Here is a 20454-nt window from a genome sequence, read left to right as displayed (position 1 = left end):
ATTCTCCAGCATCATCTGAGCACAATGAAACTGTGACAGACACACACACAACACTAAACCAAGTAATTATAGAAACAATTTAAATTGTGACTGATACTGGTGTCCTAATGGCACCCACAGAGGGTCAAGTAACTGACACCTAATGTCCTTACACCTATGTCACATCTGGCACTGTAACATCACCATCTAGATGGTGTACATTCCTGCAAAATGTTCACTTAATAATTCAACTATTTGGTTCTGTTTCTTCCCTGTCATCAGCACTTTTTAAATTTATCCTTCCCTAGTCATTCCTCTTTTACTTGCCACATAACAAAACTGTTTAGGATTTATTTTGGCCTCATCAGCTAGCTTTATCTTGTAATTAACTTTGGCCTTACTTATCATACAGGTCATCCTTCTTGCCTGTGCTCTGTACTGCTCATGGGCATGCTGATCACCTTTTTTCTTTCTAATCTCTCTACAGTTTTTTCTTTGTCTTGGAGACATTTATTAAATGCCTGTTTAATGAAGCTATTCACTCATATAACTCCTACCTGATTTATCCTTCTGACTCTGGGTATATATTCTGATACTGTTTTCTTCAAACACTCCTTGACCACCACAATCTCTCTCTCCTCCAAATTCTTATGCCATGGCACTGCTGAAAGTTGACTTTTAGCTTGCAATAATCACCTGCTTTGTAATTCCACATGTGTATCCCTTCTTAACAGAAAATTCTGCATATCTCTCAGTCTCCCATGTCAAGACTACATGATCACCTTCCTCGTTACATCCTGCTTCAGGTAATTCTTTCAGCGGCTGTATAAATTCAATTTCCTCCCCTCTTTGTGACTAGTCTTCCTCCCAATCTAAGTCTCCATAGTTGAAATCACCCATAATAATTACTCAACTTGTACTCCATGCTAATTTGTGAGTGTATGTTGTCTACATTCTCCCTTATATCCCTGGATTATAGTAGCAACTAATTATATATATTTCTTCTTGCTGGCTTCTATCTCACACCAGATAACTTCAAATGAACTGCCCTCTGCATCAGTGTCCCCCCTGATGTATTCTTTTTGGCTTCAACTGTTCCTGTATCATCCTTGGTCAATCAAGTCTCTCTAATGCTTATAACTTTTTGCTAAATGAGCTAACCAATGCCAAAAACTCTTCACCCTTATTTCAAATAGTATACTTAAAGGCATTAGTATACTTAAACTGTCCCCCATTCCCCACAATTTCCTTTATACCTTGTGTTGCTTAGTCCACTAAGGTTAAAAATCCAGGGTGGTACATTCAGTATCATATGATCATTCTCTGTTGCCTGACCCCAGTCCCCCCCCAAATCCTAGTTTCCCCCTCATTCTGCACTTTGGAACCCCACTGAAAAACACTTTCTCAAGACTCCTGACCCCCAAATCCATTCAAATGCAAACCATCCCATCTTGTATGAATTCTTCCTTCCATCAAATTCATTCCACACATCCAGAAACTTCACACCATTCCTCCTGTACACAATTCACAATCATCGAGTTGAGATGAAGATCTCAACTCATGTTGATCATACCATGGGAATAGACTTGCACTACTTTTACTTTCTCTCTTCTTTTTTTTTTTCATGCACCACTAACTCATATCTTTTTGTATACCACACTTGTCAACTGCTAAATCATTTGTATTAGTCAAAATAAACATCTTTTTCACCTTCATTCTCTGCATCTTTACAGCATCATTAACATCCTTAATCTTTTCACAGGAAAATGCAATTGCACATCACTCTCCTGAAGCATTCCTCTCATCAGTGAATCGCCATACAAAATCAGATTATTCTCATACTTTTGCTCTTTCGTATCTTTTTCTTCTTCTTTTTTTTTTTCTCACCTTGCATCTCTCCCTTCTTTCGCTTTTGTCATACCATCTGCCAGGCGTTTCTCCAACCACTCAGTTACATTTTGTTCTGTGGAGAACTTCACGTATGTGCTATCTTTTTCATTACTATCTAGTCATTCTCTTCATTTTCCACCATTTCATTTGTGCTTATACCTGTAACACCCACCTTGACAGTCACTCATGCATTTTATCTTTCAACTTAGTGCTATCATTTTTCTCTTCACACATCTGGCATTCATTTGGGAAACACTTACGATAAACATGTTCTTCAGTTTCGAGTAAGAGTTATCACATATCTTGTAGGATAAATGTCTTCCTTATTGCACCTGCATACGTTCAGGACCTTGTCTTATAAGTTCAGCATTCGATGTTCTGCTAGGAAACACAAGTTGGTGCGTTCACTTAATGAGATGTTCCCAAACCATCGCACTATCCACCATAAGTGTCCCTTTCATGGATATTAGAGGGATGATAACATGTCCCTGGTTCTCTTTTGATCAGAGCATGTTTGGTATTGCTTGTTAGAGAAAATTGGGACTTGTCTCTAAACAGTATCAGCCCCATTGGTGAGTCCAGTTGATATGGAGCAAAGCCTGTTTCAAATACTCTCCTGTGGCATAGGAATAGGAGCGCACAGACTACTAGTTGCCCTAGCATACAGACCACCTTTGTGAGGCTTCAATACACAGTAGAAGAAGATTACTAATATTCCTATAGCTGACATGAGGTCAATTCATAACTGATTCTGGTTAGCACTGCTGTTTCAGCAAGTAGATAATCAGATATATCAATACAAGTTAGTGCAGTTGTAGCTTATGGGCTTGGTTCACTGTATCTCTGGGATGCTATTTGTTACTATGGGAATTGGTTCCACTGTCTGACTACCTCCACCTGACTTTGGCCAGCCTCTAGTTTTGCAATACCTCACCACCTGAATTCATGAGTTAAATGATGTCTTGGTGCAATATCAAAGAATTTTGCTATAATGAAATGTCTTGTTCTCACTCCAAACACGAAATGGAAAACCACTCCAAAACACCTGCTTTTATGCTCATGGCCAGTTTGTATATACTGCTGACAGTGCTACTCATTAGCATATGATAACCAGAACTCAGCATCACTTAAGTACACTTCACTTTCAGTTTTTTTTTTTTTTTAATCCGAGTTTATTGCAATTTTGCTCTTTGTTCCTTAATTTATGGGAACTGGGCTATATATGTTCATACTTTGTTGAAACTATCTTGTAACCGTTTTGTTGAAGATGGGACTGGTTTATTCCTTCAGAAATATTTGATGTTAAAGTGATCACTAAATAATCATTGTGTTTAAATGTTTATATATTATTAAATCTAATAGGCACTTATGTATTTTACAAAAAGCATTAAAATATATGAAAAAAAGTTTTCTTTTTAATGATGAAATTTACAATTCTAAGACACTAGGCCGCACGAAGGAAGTCTTGGTTTCGAGTCTAGTCGGCGACTAGAGGAAATTTTTCTAAGCCTTTTTTCGACCGGTTCCCGAGTTAGTCGATCTCTGGCACGGGCAAGCAGGTTTTTCCTCCCGGAAACTCGGGTTTTTCGTCCTGTAAACTCAAGAAAATCGACCGTAGAACCCACATTATTTCAGACATTAAATATATTGTGTTAGGGTTAGAGACCACGAGATGGCGGCACATTTGAGCCGTCTCTCTTCACTGCGTACCGCTTAATTAGTGATAGCCTTGGGCCATCTGTCTCTGATTGGGTACCAGTGGAGATTGAACTGCCCACTCAGTCTCCAAAAGTTAGATAGGGCTAAATGGCCTCGCCTACTCCCGTATATACGGGAATAAAAAGGCGTTAGCTGATTTTTTTTTTTAGCTGAAGATGCAATTCTCCCCCCCCCCCCAATGCTTTAGGTATTGCATGAATTGTATATTCAAGACTAACACACGATCAAATTAATGCGGAGCAAAACTTCTGATTTCTAAATTGAAATCAGAAGTTTTGTAATTCAGGATTGAATTGTATTATCATATCTAGTACATCTTTGCAGATATAGTACAGAAAATTGTAACAAATGAAAAACTTTCTATTGAAAAGATATCCTATCTTTCAAAGATATCCTCCAAAATATGACATTTGTATGAATATAGCTAGCATTAAGATATTCTACATAAGCATACCTAAAGGTGATCTATAAAGTGATATCAGGCACTCGTTTTCTAATAAAAGTATGCCTTAACTTAAAATTGCTTTCTCTCAAACATTCTCATCACTCTGTTCTTTTTAATATGAAACCAGTTTTTATTTATAGATATTAATATTTCATATTTTAATATGAAACTAGTTTGAATGTCACTTCCTTGCTGTGTATTTCTTGATATTCTGTTTATATTATAGATTATCGAGTTCCCTCTGGTTCACCAGGTGAGAATGTAAAACAGTGTTACCCCAATACAGTCATTGAAGAAAACACAGTATGCCGGTTTCCCGTGGACCATATTGATAATAACTGTTCTGCCTCAGTTAATTTTGGATACGATGTTGGTCACCCATGTATCCTAATTAAGATTAATCGGGTAAGAAAAGCTGTAATATTAATTTACAAGTTACTATATTAATATAAGGTTTACTGAAATAAAAATACATCTGGATTTGATATAATTACCCAAATAATAAATTCTTCTAAAGCAGTATACTTTGTCTGGTGTCGAAAACCTTTATTAAAATTTGTGGTTTTTGAATTTTTTTAAATCCTTGAACTGAAAAGTTTCACACACCCAAATCTGCTGACGTATGATTGTGTAACACTTGATGTCCTTGTTTCGAGTAGAAATGCTGTTGATGTAAGCATGAGTGAATTTCTTTGAAATCATCATAATCAGTTTTCTGATATGTACCTTAACAGGGCATTCAGGCTACATAATTAAGTTTGCATTTTTATTAATCTCCTATCAACAGTTTTTCTTCAAATTAGTCTATTACTTGTCAGCACTCAAAAATATTGTATCTAACATTTCGTTCCTCTAAGGCACCTTTTGGATAAAATCAATCCACGTAGACCTCTGTCTTGGCGTCAAGCACCTGTTTTGCTAACTTTTTTTCCTTCCATTCTGTTCAAGTGACCATACCACCTTAGATTAGACCTGCTCACATATTCTTGAATGCAAACAATGTCAAATTCCTTCTTTCATTTTTAATATAATTCTGCTATTGATGCCATCTGTTCACTCTCCTAATGTCTGTAATCTTTGATCATGTGCTTTACTTCTAATCAAACTCTCAGTTTGGTTAAAAATAAAGTAGTTTCGTGTTTTGGCTAATTTCTCTTTTATTCCATAAAAATTTATTCAACTGGCACCCACCATACCAGCTTTGCTTATTCTGGTTATTTCCAAATTTAATTTGTCATCATCACTAAAAACAGTGCCTAAATAGCTGAAATGTTTTACTGTTCTACAGGTTCTCTATTGAGAATGCAGTTGAACAGTAAAACATTTTTCTATGTTTCTGTCGATTTTCATGGTTTTGATCTGATTATTGCTAACTTTCATGCCGAGTTCATTACAGCTGTAATTCAGTTTAGTTAGAAAATCCTGGAGGTTTCCACTGGATGAGTGGAAACTTTATGCAGATGATGAGTACATCATCTGCATAAAGCAATTAGCTAAGTATCAGGTTTAATGCTATTTTCTTTCGTAATGTGATCCATAATTGTACCCTTTCTTATTCCTGATTTAACATCAAACCATCTTCCTGTATTTCCTTCAGTTCTAACTACTGACATCTTAAATATAGACTGTGATGCTCTGTATAATGTTACATTTATCCATGTAACTAGTGTTTTGAAAAGCTTTTCTCTAGGCACCTAGTCATATACCTTTTCCAGATAAATGAAACTTAAGTACAGATCTTTGTTCTCTTGATTTCTCAGGTATTTGTCGTAAGTTGAAAATCTGATCTTGATAACCTCTATTTGGACTAAATCCAGCTTGTTCAAGTTTCTCTTCCATAATTTTAAAGTATGGTTGATAAATTTTACCTGGAACACTTTGTATAGAAATTCCTCTGTGATTCTTATATTTACCTTTATTCCCTCTTTTTAATATACATGGAAAGTATAAGAGCTCTACTCCATTTCTTCTGGAATTTTACCTTTTGACTAAGCCCTCTGAATTATGCAGTGTAGCCACTGCAAAACTTATATACTGTTAATTTTATGCCATTGTTATATTTTTATCTTTATTCCTTTTATGTTATTGCTCCTACAAACTCCCCTTTTATATACTTCTTTATGTGTGCCTAACTCGACCCTATCTAGGAATGATTCCTTTTCGGACACTGGCAAATTTATATTTTTATGCTGCGCCAGCCAGTATCCTATAACATGAGTTTAATCAGGTTTAGGGAATATTCCTAGATTGGTTGGCATTAACTCTAACACACTCCAAATAGATATCGGTACTAATTGCAATCGTGGCCAATGATCTATTACTTAAACACATTCATCAAGATCCCTTCCGCTATGGTTCTAATTTTTGCAAGTGGTAATTTGAAATCTCGAATTCAGGCACGAGTCAGGTATATGCAATAAAACATGTTTATTGGAACAAATGACAATTACAACTAAAATTGGATTAAAATACTAAACTTCCAAATCTCTCACTAGGTTGATATCTCATGCTACGCTAGTTACACAATGCTAAACTTATCAAAATACACTCAGGTCACAATACTAATCATCCAAAACAATAGAACTAAATGACAATATTACTCTAAATCAATTCTCTTATGCATGCTACTCTTAAAGACATCTTATACAACTTGTTACTATCTGATAAAGGTCATCCACGAAATACAAATACACATAATATTTCAGTCACATGCAACTATATAGATTCATTCCAGACATTTCTTTGTTTAACAAAATTATGCGATCTCGAATTACGAATTCTTATCAGAGTCCTCTATGGATTGTCCACATAACTTAATCTAACATTAATTCTATCTCTTTCAAAACATACAATAAAGGTCTTTACATTACCCAGTCTTTTCCGAAGGTCTGTTAACTGCCACGTGTTGTTCGGGTCATCCTTCGATCGGTTGTCTCGGCGCCTGGCTTATGGCTACATCGTCCCTTCTACATTTTTCGAACTTGAACTTATTACTGCCTCGACTGAGGGTTATCTCCGCTCCTTATCGAATGAGACATCCAGCGATTAGCACATTTTCTCCGTAGGCCGAATGATTCATGAGCGGCTCATCATGGGATCTTGTTCAGCATACTCAGAACAACTGTCTGCTATCCAACATCATAGGACCCTGGCTGGTCCTTTTTCCGGAATCAGGAGGTGAAGTCAGGAACAAAAAGCCTCGCAACATCGTGCGTATTGCCTTATATTCTCTCTCTTTTTTTGCGCATGACCCTTAATTTTTATGCCCTCAAGATGATCCTCAATTTCCTTACTGCTGTTAGTGCTGTCTTCTAGGGAAGCGCGCTTGTGTCATCTTCCGTGTATGCAGTACCCTGCGGCGTTACGGCCGACACGTGCGTTTCAGGCGCGACCTTTGCACTGGTGCTCTTTACTGTCTGGTGATTTACGAAGTTCCAGGCAGTTTAATAGGACAAAATTTAACTATTATTTCCCTCTTACAAAAATTTCATAAATCTGATAATTCTCCAGTTTAGTTTTCGACTATAAATATTTTTGATACAATTCATATACTATTACACAATTTCCTATACAACAAAATCGGAACTTTTTGCTGATGAGCAGGTATTATCTAAGTTAGCTGGAATTCTCATGTTAGATTCTGAATGAATAATTTCTTTAAATTCTTCTATTCAGGATCTAACAATACCTCCATATTTGAACATTTCTGGTCGGATATCATGTACTCTAGCAGCCATTTCAAATTTTTGACAAGTACTGATGTACTACTGTTTACATTCTTCTTGAAAATTTATTAGTATTAACATTTATTAACATGAATAGAAAGTACAGTGCACTACATATAGCACAATAGAAGATTACATATAAAATACAAATACGTTATTATTATTATTATCTGAGACTTCCAGAGAGTTAAGGACTCGAGGGAGGCTATAAATCACCCAAACCAGCTATAATACCTTCCCTTAAATGCATTCACACTAGATGCACTCACTACCCCTGAGGGCAAATTATGCCACTCACTCATTGCTCTCTGGGAGAAATACTTAGCTCTTACCCCTTTCTTGACTGTAAACAAACTTAACTTCCATGGATGCCTCCGTGTTCTCTCCTCACATTCCATATAACGAAAAATTTCATCAGTTGAAATCCTATAGCACCCATTCAAAAGTTTGTAGACCTCTATCATATCACCCCCTCTTTCTCCTGTTAACCACAGTCTGCAATCCACATATTCGCGCAGTCTGTCCTCATATTCTAAATCCCATAATCCGGATATAATCTTTATAACTCTTCTTTGCACCCTTTCCACAGCTTCTTTATCCTCTTGAAACCTGGGAGCCAAATCTGTGCACAATAATCCAGGTGTGATCTTATCAAAGCCTAATAAAGAGGCAAAATGACTTCCTTATTCTTACGTCTCAAGGTTCGCTTCAACATCGCAATTATCCTCTGAGTTGTATTTGTAACTTTTGCTATGTGACCTTTGAAACTTTAAATTCTTATCTAAGCCAAGATCTCTTGCCTCATCAGTTATATATATATATATATATATATATATATATATATATCATCATCAAATTCATGCCATGTATCCTCAAGGGGTGTACAGGATATGATAGTACTACATGAAAAATTTACATCATTACTAACGTCTTATCTACAATTTTCCTCCAAAACAGTCTGTTACTCGTCAAGACTCCAACATTATCAGATCTTATAATTCTATCATCTAAGGCACTTTGTGCCGTATCGATCCACCTATATTTTGGTCTTCCTCTGGGTCGTTTTCCTGCCAACCTGGCAGAGAACACTTGTTTTGCTAATCTTTCCTCGCCCATTCTATTTAAGTGACCATACCATCTGAGATTAGCTCTGCTAACGCATTCCTGGATACTGACAATGCCAATTCTTTCATAATATCCTCGTTTTTAATATGATATTGCCATTTGATGCCATCTGTTCACGCCTCTAATTTTTCTCAGGACTCTCATATCTGCGGTCTCTAGTCTTTGGTCAAGTGTTTTACTTCTGACCCAGCTCTCAGATCCATAAGTTAAAACTGGTTTGAACACTGTCTTGTGTACAGCTAATTTAGTGTTCTGACTAATTTCTCTTATTCCATATGAATTTATTCAATTGACTTCCTACCATACCAGCTTTGTTGATTCTGTTGTCTATTTCCATATTTAATTTACCATCTTCACTAAAAATCATGCCTAAGTAGTTGAAATGTTTTACTTGTTCCACAGGTTCTCCGTTCACAACGCAGTTGACATTTTCAACGATTCTGCCTATTTTCATTGTCTTTGTCTTTTTATTACTGACCTTCATACCATATCTATTACAACAGTTATTCAATTTAGTCAGGGAATCTTGCAGACTTGTAGCAGATTTATTTAGAAGTATAACGTCGTCCACATAAAGCAAAGAGCTGACATTAACATCTCCAATTCTGATATCAGGTTCAATACCACTTTCCTTCATAATGTGATCCATATAGATAATGAATAACAGAGGGGATAATGTACATCCTTGTCTCACACCAGATTTAACATTAAACCATCTTCCTGTACTTCCTTCAATTCTAACTGCTGACTTACAACTCAAATAAAGACTAAGTATTGCTTGATATAATGCCCCATTCACACCATATAATTGTAGTGTATTGAATAGCTTCTCTCTTGGCACCTTGTCATATGCCTTTTACAGATCTACAAAACTTAAATACAGATCTTTGTTATATTCCATGCTTTCTCAACTATTTGTTGTAAAGTGAAGATCTGATCCTGACAGCCTCTATTTGGCCTGAATCCTGCTTTTCTTCCACAATTCTTCTCATTCTGAAGTATACTTGCATAAATCTTGACAGGAACCCTCAGTAGGCAAATACCTCTGTAATACTCACATTCAGTTTTATTTCCCTTTTTATATATGGATACTATGAGAGCTATACTCCAATCATCTGGAATTCATCCCTCTGTCAAGGCCTTCTGAACAATGCAGTGAAGCCACTTTTTTTCTGGTTGAATATCATCTACTCCTGCTGCCTTTCCACATTTCAAGCCTTTGATATCCATACATATCTCTACTTCAAGTATGGATATGTATTCCTCACTGTATGCCTGTTGAGTGTTTTTTATCACTGTGCTATCACTGCTTGTTTCATTTAGCAATTTTTCAAAGTAATTACTCCGTACTTCAAGGATATCTTTTTCTCTTGTTTTCATGTCACCTTTATCATCTCTAACTCATTTTACAGCACTCTTTCCTCCATTCCCAAGCTTTTTCAACAATCTCCAGAATATTTTGCTACCTACTTGATATTTATTTTCTATGTTCTTGCCAAAGTCCTCCCATGACTTTTGTTTAGCTAATGTTACACAGTGTTTAGCTTTCTTACATTTGTCTCTGTATTCTCTAAGAGCACAGGCTGACTTATTTGAGAGGAACTTTTGATATGCTTTCTTCTTTTCCTTCACTGCCTCTTTAACTTCCTGTGTCCACCATGGAGTTCTGATTTTTCTATCCTTGCAGACAACCTCACCACATGCTTCTCTGGCTGAATCAATCAAGGTTTTCTTCAACGCTTGCCAGTGAATCTCTAAAGTTTGGTTCCTGTTCTCAAATTCTTTCTTTTTTTCTTCAATAATCTTTGTGTATTTTAGTCTACAGTTCACATCTGAGAGCTGCTCAACTTTTATTTGCTTTAAAACTTTCTTACATGTTATTCTTTTCAATATGAAATTCAGTTTTATCCTGCTAGGACTAAATAGTGATCACTTCCAATTTCAAATCCTCTCTGGTGCAGGACACCAGAGAGAAAACATCACTATCAACAATAACATAGTCAATGAGACTTTTCTTATTTCTTGCCTCTTCTCTCCATGTGAATTTGTGCACATTTTTATGTTGGAACATGGTGTTAGTAATAACCAGTCCATGTCCTGAGCAGAAATCCAACAGGTATTTGCCATTATTATTAGCTTTGTTTTTTTTCTCCAAATTTTCTCAAAATATTTTTGTATGTGTGAGAATCATTTCCTACTCAGCTATTTTTAGATCCCCAACAAGGACCAATTTTTGCTTTTTCATTGTGTCAGTTGCTTTCTCTAAAGCTTCAAGAAATTCCTCCACTTCTACCTTAGTAGAACCTTCTGTGAGACATAGGCACAAATGAGTCATTGTCCAGTTCCCCATTCTCATATTTGCCCACATCACTCTACTTGAGACTGCCTGCCTGCCATTCAAGAAGATTAGCCTCGTATTTAGTGTTGAATACTATGGCTACCCCCCTTCATTGTTATTGCCTAAATATAACATTTTGTATTTGTTGCTTAGAAAGCTCTCAGCAGTTTTTATCTTTTTTGTTTCAGTCACCCCTATTATGTCGATCTGGTACTTATCTAATTCCTCAGCTAGCTCCATTTCTTTGCCATTTAGGCTTCTTATGTTTGATAGTACCGATCTTTAACTGTGGTGATGTTGAGTTAGGGTGTGTTTTCAGATTTGTTCCAGTAGCTGACTTTTCGCTGTTCACCCTGATTCCCTGGTGAAAACAACGGGGGCTTTGTTTAACCGGGCGACTCCCCAGCTGGCATGAAATTTTGTCATGTTGTACCATCATTTTGTAGTTTGGTTTAAGCCAATAAGAATACAATTTGGTCGGCTAAATCCAAATTGCCAGCCCATCCTCATTCGTTCAGTATCTTGGTAGATACCCAACAGGGTGTCTACTTAATGTCCAATCCTCACGAGAAAGTGAGGATTGGACATTAGGTCAGATGCCCTCTTCAGTTCTCTGCATTCCTTTAAAGGCTATGTGGAAATTTCCTCTCAGTTATATAGCTTTGACCCTTAAGCAAACCCTTGAGAGTTAAAGATTAATATTCAAAATATTAGCCAGCACATACAGGAATTTTCTTACACAGAAATGTTGTTTTGGGATAGAAACTTATTCTACAATTTCATACTCATTACCTCTGACAATTCACTATAGAAATAGGCTATTGTATTCATGGAATAGCTTGTCATAAATACCAGTTAATGCATAATGACATACTTAACCAATATATCAATTTTGCTTTTAAGCTATTATTAGATGAGCAATATGAACTAAGATTGAGAACACAAAACAATTATATTTAGTCCCAACATGTTTTTATCTAAATATATTGCAACAATTTAGTGAAAACTAGTAATATCACCATCACTTATACAATATACAATTCTCTCACTATATTTGGCATCCATTTCATCGTCTGCAGCATGATAATTGTATTTAGGCATGTCGTCTGTAGCAGGAATACCCCTGTTTGGAGTTCTGATATTGCATGAACATCAAGTTTGACTCCATCATCCTGATCTTCACAAAATTTGCTTGTGATCTCAACTGTGCTTATATATATATATATATATATATATATAAAATATGCTGCTGGAACTCTAATCACACCAAAGTGCACAACTTTACACTTACTAACATTAAACTGATAGCCATTTTCATTTGCCCAAATTTCCAGTCTATTCAAATCATTTTCTAATTGCTGAATATCAGTAGCATCCCTGATTGCTCTGCTTATCTTTGCATCATCAGCAAACAATTGCACATCTGATGTTAGACCCTGCCTGATATTGTTAATGTGTAAATTGAACAATAATGGCCCAAGGACTGAACCCTAAGGTACCACTGGTTACCTTTTTTAAATCTGGCAGATTCACATGCATTGTATACCACTTTTTGATATCTGTCTGTCAACCATCCCCTGATCCAAGTCAATAGATTATATTCCAATTCCATATTCTCAAGCTTATGCATCAGCCTTTCGTGTGGTATCCTATCATATGCCTTTATCCAACAACATTACGGCAGAGTTGGATAAAGGGAATGGATACAACTCATCCGTAACGTTGTTATAAAATATGAGCAAATTGTTAAAACATGACCTTCCTTTAGTAAGCCCATGCTACTCCTTGCAGAGTATAGCATGTTTGTCTACCCATTTCTGTATGCGAATTCTTACCAACTTCTCTAAAATCTTCACTATCACACCAGAGATACTGATCAGTCAATAGTTAGACACATCCTTGTACAATGGTACTATCACACATTCCTTTCATTCCTGTGGTATCATTCCTGATCTGAGACTCATACAAACAGGCTGATGTTTCATCTGTCCCTATTCACAAATCTTATCCAGGTTATGCAACAGCTCTTCAACCTCATTTTCATGAACCTCTAACTCTTCATCCAACGTAGCAGCAGCACTGTGCACCATGCTACATACACTTGGTTGATATATCTTAGCAGAGTGAGCACTCATTAACTGAACAATCTCATTAGCTTCCAACACTCTAGTACCATCTGCATTCAATAAAGTAATTCTTCCACATTCATTCTTCCTTCAGCTTGCATGGCCAATTTCTTTTCATACTCCAATTTAGCTTTCCTCACAATACTCGTTACTTTTCTGGCCTGAGCTTTATATACGTGGGCTGTTCAATAAGTAATAAGACTAATTTTACTGTGGCAAAACCACTCATCACAATATTAATTTCTGTGGAATAAAGAAATGTTGCTGTATGTATTAACAAAAGAGGTGTTTGATAGATGGCATATACGGGCTGATGTGCCAGAGTGTCACATGACTAAATGCAAGTGCTCATCAGTGTGCCTACGAGGTGCGACCAGTCTTCGAAATGGGAGCGTCCTTGGAACAGCATTATGCGATTAAATTTTGTGTGCATTTGCAAAAATTGGCATCAGACACTTTTAACATGATACACGAAGCTTTCCACGATGAAGCAATGTCGAGGGCAAGTGTTTTTCGCTGGCATAAAACTTATAACGAAGGAAGGCAAAATGTGGAAGATCTTGAACGTGAGGGAAGACCTTCAAACGTCCATCACAGAGACAATGATCAACACAGCAGCGATTATCATCAAGCACGTCAAAAGGAAGCGTCCATTGCTGAAGAATGGCTACTTATTGCACCACGATAATGCAAGGCCACATATTGCTGGTTGTGTAGGACGTTTTGTAGAAGAACAACACAGATATTCTACCACACCCTCCATACAAGCCTGATCTCGCACTGTGCGATTTCTGGCTGTTTCCTCAGCTCAAGAAACCACTAAGAGGCCGCCATTTCGAAAGCAACAAAGCATGTGTAAAAGCTACGGAGGCGATTTTGAAAGAACTCTCAAAAAACGGACTCTCACGTGTGTTTAAGAAGTGAATGTAACGCTGGGACAAATGCATCGCGTCTCACAGTAGTTACTTCGAAAAAGACCATGTAAATGATGACGATTAAATGTAATCTGTTTTCTGTATAAATATAGTCTTATTACTTATTGAACAGCCTACGTATTTAATAGCTCCTCTCACTCTTATTCTCATGATATTCTCTCCACATCATCTTCTTCTTGTGGGTTTCTTGCTTAATAAGGTTGGACATCCATTTCACTCCCAACCTATTTATTCTTTGAACACTAGGGATACATTCAGATACCACCTCATTTAAGCACTTTTCAAAGATTCCCATGCATTGCTGACATTTTTCCCATTCAGTAACTGATACCATGGGACCAAAGATACTATTCTCCTAAGTTGATTATTATTTCCAGCTTTGTAGTTCAGCATGTAACTTCAATACAATTCGATACTTCCCAAGAAAGTACAGTATGATCGCTGTCACCAATTGGTGGTAAAATAGCCATATTCTTGCAGAAACCCCCTCTGACGCTATGAGCAAATCAAACACTCTTTGACCTCGCAACAATTCAGTAAATTCCTCTTCTTTCTTATCATGAGATTTCTCTTCTACCCAATCAATGTTTGGAAAATTAAAGTCACCCATAATGATCATTCATTTAGTATCCATAAGGCTAAATTGGCACTGCATTTCTTTGTCCCCTGCAGCTGAGCTGCCAGGTCTGTAGCAACACCCCACCATACATTTCATTCTGTGAACCTCCACTTCACACCAGATAGAACTCAAACTCACTGCTACATGGAACATTGTTACTATCATTGTTTTCTGTTTCTACCCTAACTGGACTTAAGTCATCTGATATCATTAATAGTACTCCTCCTCTCCTATCTCTTATATCATTCCTAAAAATAGTATACAGGTATCCCTTGATATATGTGGTTAATTAATCCTCGATGGACACAACATTATTCAATGTTAAGAATTAATGGGAATAATTATAATGAATTCTGCAAAATATAAAATTTTAAACATTTATTTTTTAAGGTGACATGTATTTATATATTTTATTTATACATATTTGTTACATAAAAACTTATCTAAATATTTATTTTTTATAAAAAACTTATCTAACGTAAATTGAACAGTGGTAGCTTTTTTCCCCTCCATGATTTTGCGATAACAATCAATTTGTTTATCTAAACTATGACTAATGTTCATGCTTCTCTCTACATTTAGATCTACAAATGGCTCGTATAGTTGATTCACCAAAGCCTAGAGCTCTTCCAATGTTTGATTTGCTTTCTTCATTATCAAACCTTTCAATAATGTCAATTTTAGTATTCAAAGTAGCAAGTTTTCGTTTATTACTCTCTTTCAAGGCTATGGTTATGAAGGGTAATGCTTTACATAATTACGTGATATGTGGATAGGCGTAAGTGTACACTGTAATATATACACCTGTACGCCAAGCTCTGCTGATAAATTGAAGCATGAGACTGAGGCAGAGAGTGAGTTACTAACGTTGGAGCACGACTCGTACCACGTGATCTGATCGGTTTCATTGACCAAGTCTAATGCTTTGCTTATTTTCAAACTTTTTGGGCCGCACTAATCAAATTTGATACTGCATATATCAAGTTTATGTTCACAATAATTTTTTGTGCACTAATCAAAACCGCATATATCAAGGGATACCTGTACCCATTACACTCGATCCCACTTACCATATCTGATTCTGATAGCCAGGTTTCACTAATGCCAACAATCTTAGGCCACATTGTATTGAATAAAGCAACGAACTCAACCCTTTTGTTTCTAATGCTCCTGGCATTTGTGTATAGACATAATAAATTACCACCTAGCCTATTCTTATAATTAGATATGCAATCTATTTGGAATTTTCTAGAAGTTCTAGAATTTTCTCTTTTCCCTCCCCAGACATACTTAACAGGTTCAAACCCAAAGCATATTTGAAGACATTCATATCTTTATCACATTTGCATATCATAGCTGAACTTTCACATTTTTCCAATTCCTCCATTGATGATCTAGTTTCGCTGACTCTCTGCATTAGGTCTCATACCAAGAAATAATTTCTCCAGGCTTCTGATGCCAAATGAATTCAAGTGCAGGCCATCCTCCTTATACGTCTTTTTTTGCCATCAAACACACCCCACACATCTAAAAACTCGCATCCGTATCTTCTACACAGCCTGCGCATGAAATTATTTGCTATCATCGCCCTCTTTCTTAACTCAATACTATCATATCTGAGAAGCAATCCTACAATTTTTATTCTCGCATTTCTTTCTCACTTCTTCCAACAGATTTTTCATATCTTCTCTCATGTTATATTTTTCACTACTTAAATTCTTAGTACCTACCAGAACTACCATTTTTTTTTTTTTTTTTTTCCCAATTACATTTGTCATATTTTTAATTTTTGTCCCCAGGAAACTAGAAGTGGTGACTCCCTCGGCAAGTGCAAATTTTAAAATTGAGTCACCATACCATATCACCTCTTTTTTTCTAAGATTTTGACTGACTTACATTGTTGTTATTAATATTTTGATTACCAAGTTCAGTATTTTCCTGCTTATTCTTGTTCTGATTCTTTTTCTTATCCTGTTCTGTCACTGCTTGTTTCATTTAAGTTTAATTAATATGTAATATAATATTCTTATTAATACATAGTAAAAGGGAGAAAATACAAAAAAAAAATTGCAATATATAGGATGATAAAATCTGCAAAGTACGATTTAGAATGATAAATATAATTATGTGTGTGTAACCAAGGACATTGCCATTCTGGTTACTGAAGAAAAAATAATTATGGGGTAGGTACAGTAGATATTTATCTATATATCTATAATTTTATTAGATTATCTAGAATATTTTGATATATGTTTAATAGATTAAGTGTGCACGCACACACACACAAAACAATTTTATGTGCCTGAAATATGTTTCAACATTATTTAATTTCATAATATAGGTATTTTTTTTAAATACGTAATCTGAAGAAATAGTTTTTATATCATGAGGTAATTTTCTATCACTGTTCTGTCACTGTTTGTTTCATTTAAGTTTTTTAATGTAATTACTCCAGACATCTAAGATATCCTCACATTCAGTTTTCATGTTGCCTTTATCTTTGATTCCTTTTACAATACACTTCCCCCATTTCTACCCTTTTGAAATATAGGAGTGTGCTGAACACCTAAGAAATTATTGAAGAAATAATTATCAAAGAAAGAGCCACACAGCTTCATTTTGGTGACATAAATTATATAGAAATCGTTGATATTAAAGATCCAACATTATTTCAAAGCTGAATATATGTAGAAACTTAAGAAGTTTTGAAACTTTGACCAAAGAGGTTATGAGAATACAATTCTCAGCCATTTGAGTTGTCTTAGCTTGCACTACTTAAGACATAAGCACTACCCAAGTATCTGTATATTTGCCATTTATTAGTACATTTTGATGAAGGTTTCACTGGGCTGACATGCACTAACAGAAGGCAAATATACAGATGCTTGTTGGGTTGCATTCGTGTCTAAGTAGTGCAAGCTGAGGATTGTATTCTCATAACCTCTTTGATCAAAGTTTCAAAACTTCTGAATCTACATATATTCAGCTTTGAAATGGTGTTGGATCTTATACCCACTGTTTCTATATAACGAAGAAATTAAATTTTGAGCAGTTATTTGAAATTTTCATGATCTGTTACATATATCAAGACATTCAGAGGGTGACTGATTATAAAGGCAAGCATTGCCATTGATTAGTCATATATGAAGAGGGAATAATGCATTTCCCTGTGCAGAGTCTGTGGCAATGCCTCAGCTTGCAATTTTAATTGTTCAAGGTGAGTGGAGATTATGCAGTACACAAGCTGGTGCATGCACACTATTGAAATTTGCATGGGTTCTTATTATATATGGGTTCACTATTGAAAACAGCACGGGTATCTTAGTTCTATTCAGTAGATAATCTGCAGCCAAGAAGTGTGGTGCAATTAGTCCTTGTGGTTTCCTCTTAGATACCTGTGTATTTTTTTTTTTAAACATATATTTTTATCCTTCTCGATAATAGGGAGGGGGGACAATGTTGGAGATAAAAATATCTCCAACATTGGAAATATATCCATTTTTCAAAGTGAGAATACAAAGTCAGATTTTAAAACTGTTAGACATACACTATATGTCTCTTTTAAATTTAAGTTTCATAGTGTTTATATCTCAGAAACAAAGCATTGAACTGATGTATAAATAGAATGGCTTTTTTTTATTTTAATAAAGCAAGTTTTTTTATACAAATTTAATTTTTTTAATAATGTTACCTTACTGCAGCACACCCTCTGTAATGCTCACTATATTATTATTACTATGTCGCACCTCCAAGGAGTCCAAAGCCTATTCTCATTGAGGGAAGGTACCTACTCTCAGTCTCTACCACTCATTCCACCAACTATGTTAACCACAACTATCATCATCATCTACACCAATGCCATCTACTGCCCACCACCACTAGCATTTTCACAGACAATCACAAACATCCATACCCATGGCGGGATTCGAACCTGCAGCCGTTTGGCTGGAGAGCAGATATGCTAACCACTTTGCCAACCAGGCTTGCACTATATGCCAGTGAGTGAAATGCATTTGTGTTCACATCTTTATTTGATTAGAATGGAGTTACATTTGCTTATAAAATTCTGACATACTTCTATTATCCGATGTTGATCATTCCAAACTCAATTATGTACTTTTTCTCTCGACAGTTTCATCATGTTGTTTAATATCATTGTAAAATGAAATGTAAATACAAACACATTGCTCTGTACTTGGTGCAAATCCCCACAAAACTTTAGCTTTGTCTCTCTATAACCAAAGTAACCTCATTTAGTGACCAGCAACTATGACTTCCTTTACTAAAACCTACATAGGCATGTTCTGCACTTTCATAACAATGCATACATATCGACAATGAAGTATATCTTATCTGGACACTTTTTTGGATAGACTTTTTAATATTGTGTGTTGTTCCATTTTATTATTTTTAATATTGTCACTAGATCACCATATCTTCATGATGGAGATATTACTGCAACTTCTGAACATTGACCCCCCCCTCCCCTTCTCCTGCTGGTACATTCAGTGTGTGTCAATGTGGACAATTGTCCACTGTGAATAAAATTCTCCAAAATTTTACTGAAAATTGCTGTGTTTGGAATTCATGAATTAAAATCCTCTGTCTAATGCTTTTTATTCTCAAAAGTCTTTTTAGTCCTACCTTTTGAAAGACAGTGAGCAGCCAGTCTCCATCCATTGTCATTATTGATAGCTGTTCAGGGCTATCAGTAATTTCATAGGCACAACCCAAGACAAATGTTGCCACCTTGTAGTCTTAAATTCTAACAAGTATGTCTGACATATTTCTGTGGTCAGTTTAAAAACCAGAGAGTCTGAGAGAAAATTCCACTTGTCTGTGCCAAACAGTGACCACAAACTATGCAGGCACCAATAATTTCAAATACTAATCAGATCCCAGATTAGTTTATAGGCTCTATGGAAGTAAGATATCCTCTAAAGAATGCAGAGAACTAACCTGGAATCTGATTCTGATCCATTGTCAAATCTTCATTTTCTAGTTATGCATCTCATTACTGAGTATTGGGTTGACTTGGTCAACCAAACTGAATTCTGTATTGGCTGAAACTCATGGTGGTAAACATAATCTGATTGTTATGCTAGCTGGGGCTTCTCTGTTATTAATAAAGTCCTACTGTTTTCATAATGAGACCAGACTGAACATTGAAAAGTCGGCTACAGGGATCATCCTCAATAGAACTGGAGAAATATGAATGCTGATGTAAATTAGTGGTGTTTTGGAATTATAGCCAAAGCAACTGAAGCCATATCTTACTGACACTAAGACCAAAACATGACATATTTCTGTATAAGGAGAAATTCAGATGAATATATAATATATTTTGCCAAAAGAATCAAGAAATGGATAGCGTAGTTGTCATATTCAACACTAAACATGACAATAAAACTTTTTGAATGAGAACCAATGAGGACAGTGAGATTTATTTGTGCCTGTGATCCTATGGAAGAGTTTAGTTGGAAGGAAACAATTGTTTATTTGAATTATTAGAGAAGATGGGTAATATCAGAGGCTAAGTTGGAGACTTAGAGC

At 35.8% G+C, this 20454-nt stretch overlaps 1 protein-coding gene across 1 annotated transcript in view; it reads left to right on the top strand.

Moving 5' to 3' along the window:
* LOC150100808 (sodium/potassium-transporting ATPase subunit beta-2-like) overlaps positions 1–20454 on the top strand; it is a 100964-nt gene that overhangs the window by 60848 nt on the left and 19662 nt on the right. Inside the window, exon 4 of the mRNA XM_090401475.1 lies at positions 4260–4438. Within this exon, the coding sequence (XP_090257601.1) occupies positions 4260–4438 (179 nt within the window). The remainder of the gene's footprint in view (positions 1–4259; positions 4439–20454) is intronic.

Source organism: Typopeltis vanoorti, chromosome 12 (genome assembly GCF_054136105.1).
Source record: "Typopeltis vanoorti isolate ZY-2024b chromosome 12, IOZ_Tvanoo_1.0, whole genome shotgun sequence".
Taxonomy (NCBI): Eukaryota; Metazoa; Arthropoda; class Arachnida; order Uropygi; family Thelyphonidae; genus Typopeltis; species Typopeltis vanoorti.
The sequence above is the reverse complement of the archived record's forward strand: the minus strand, read 5'-3'. Positions and strand labels throughout refer to the sequence as shown.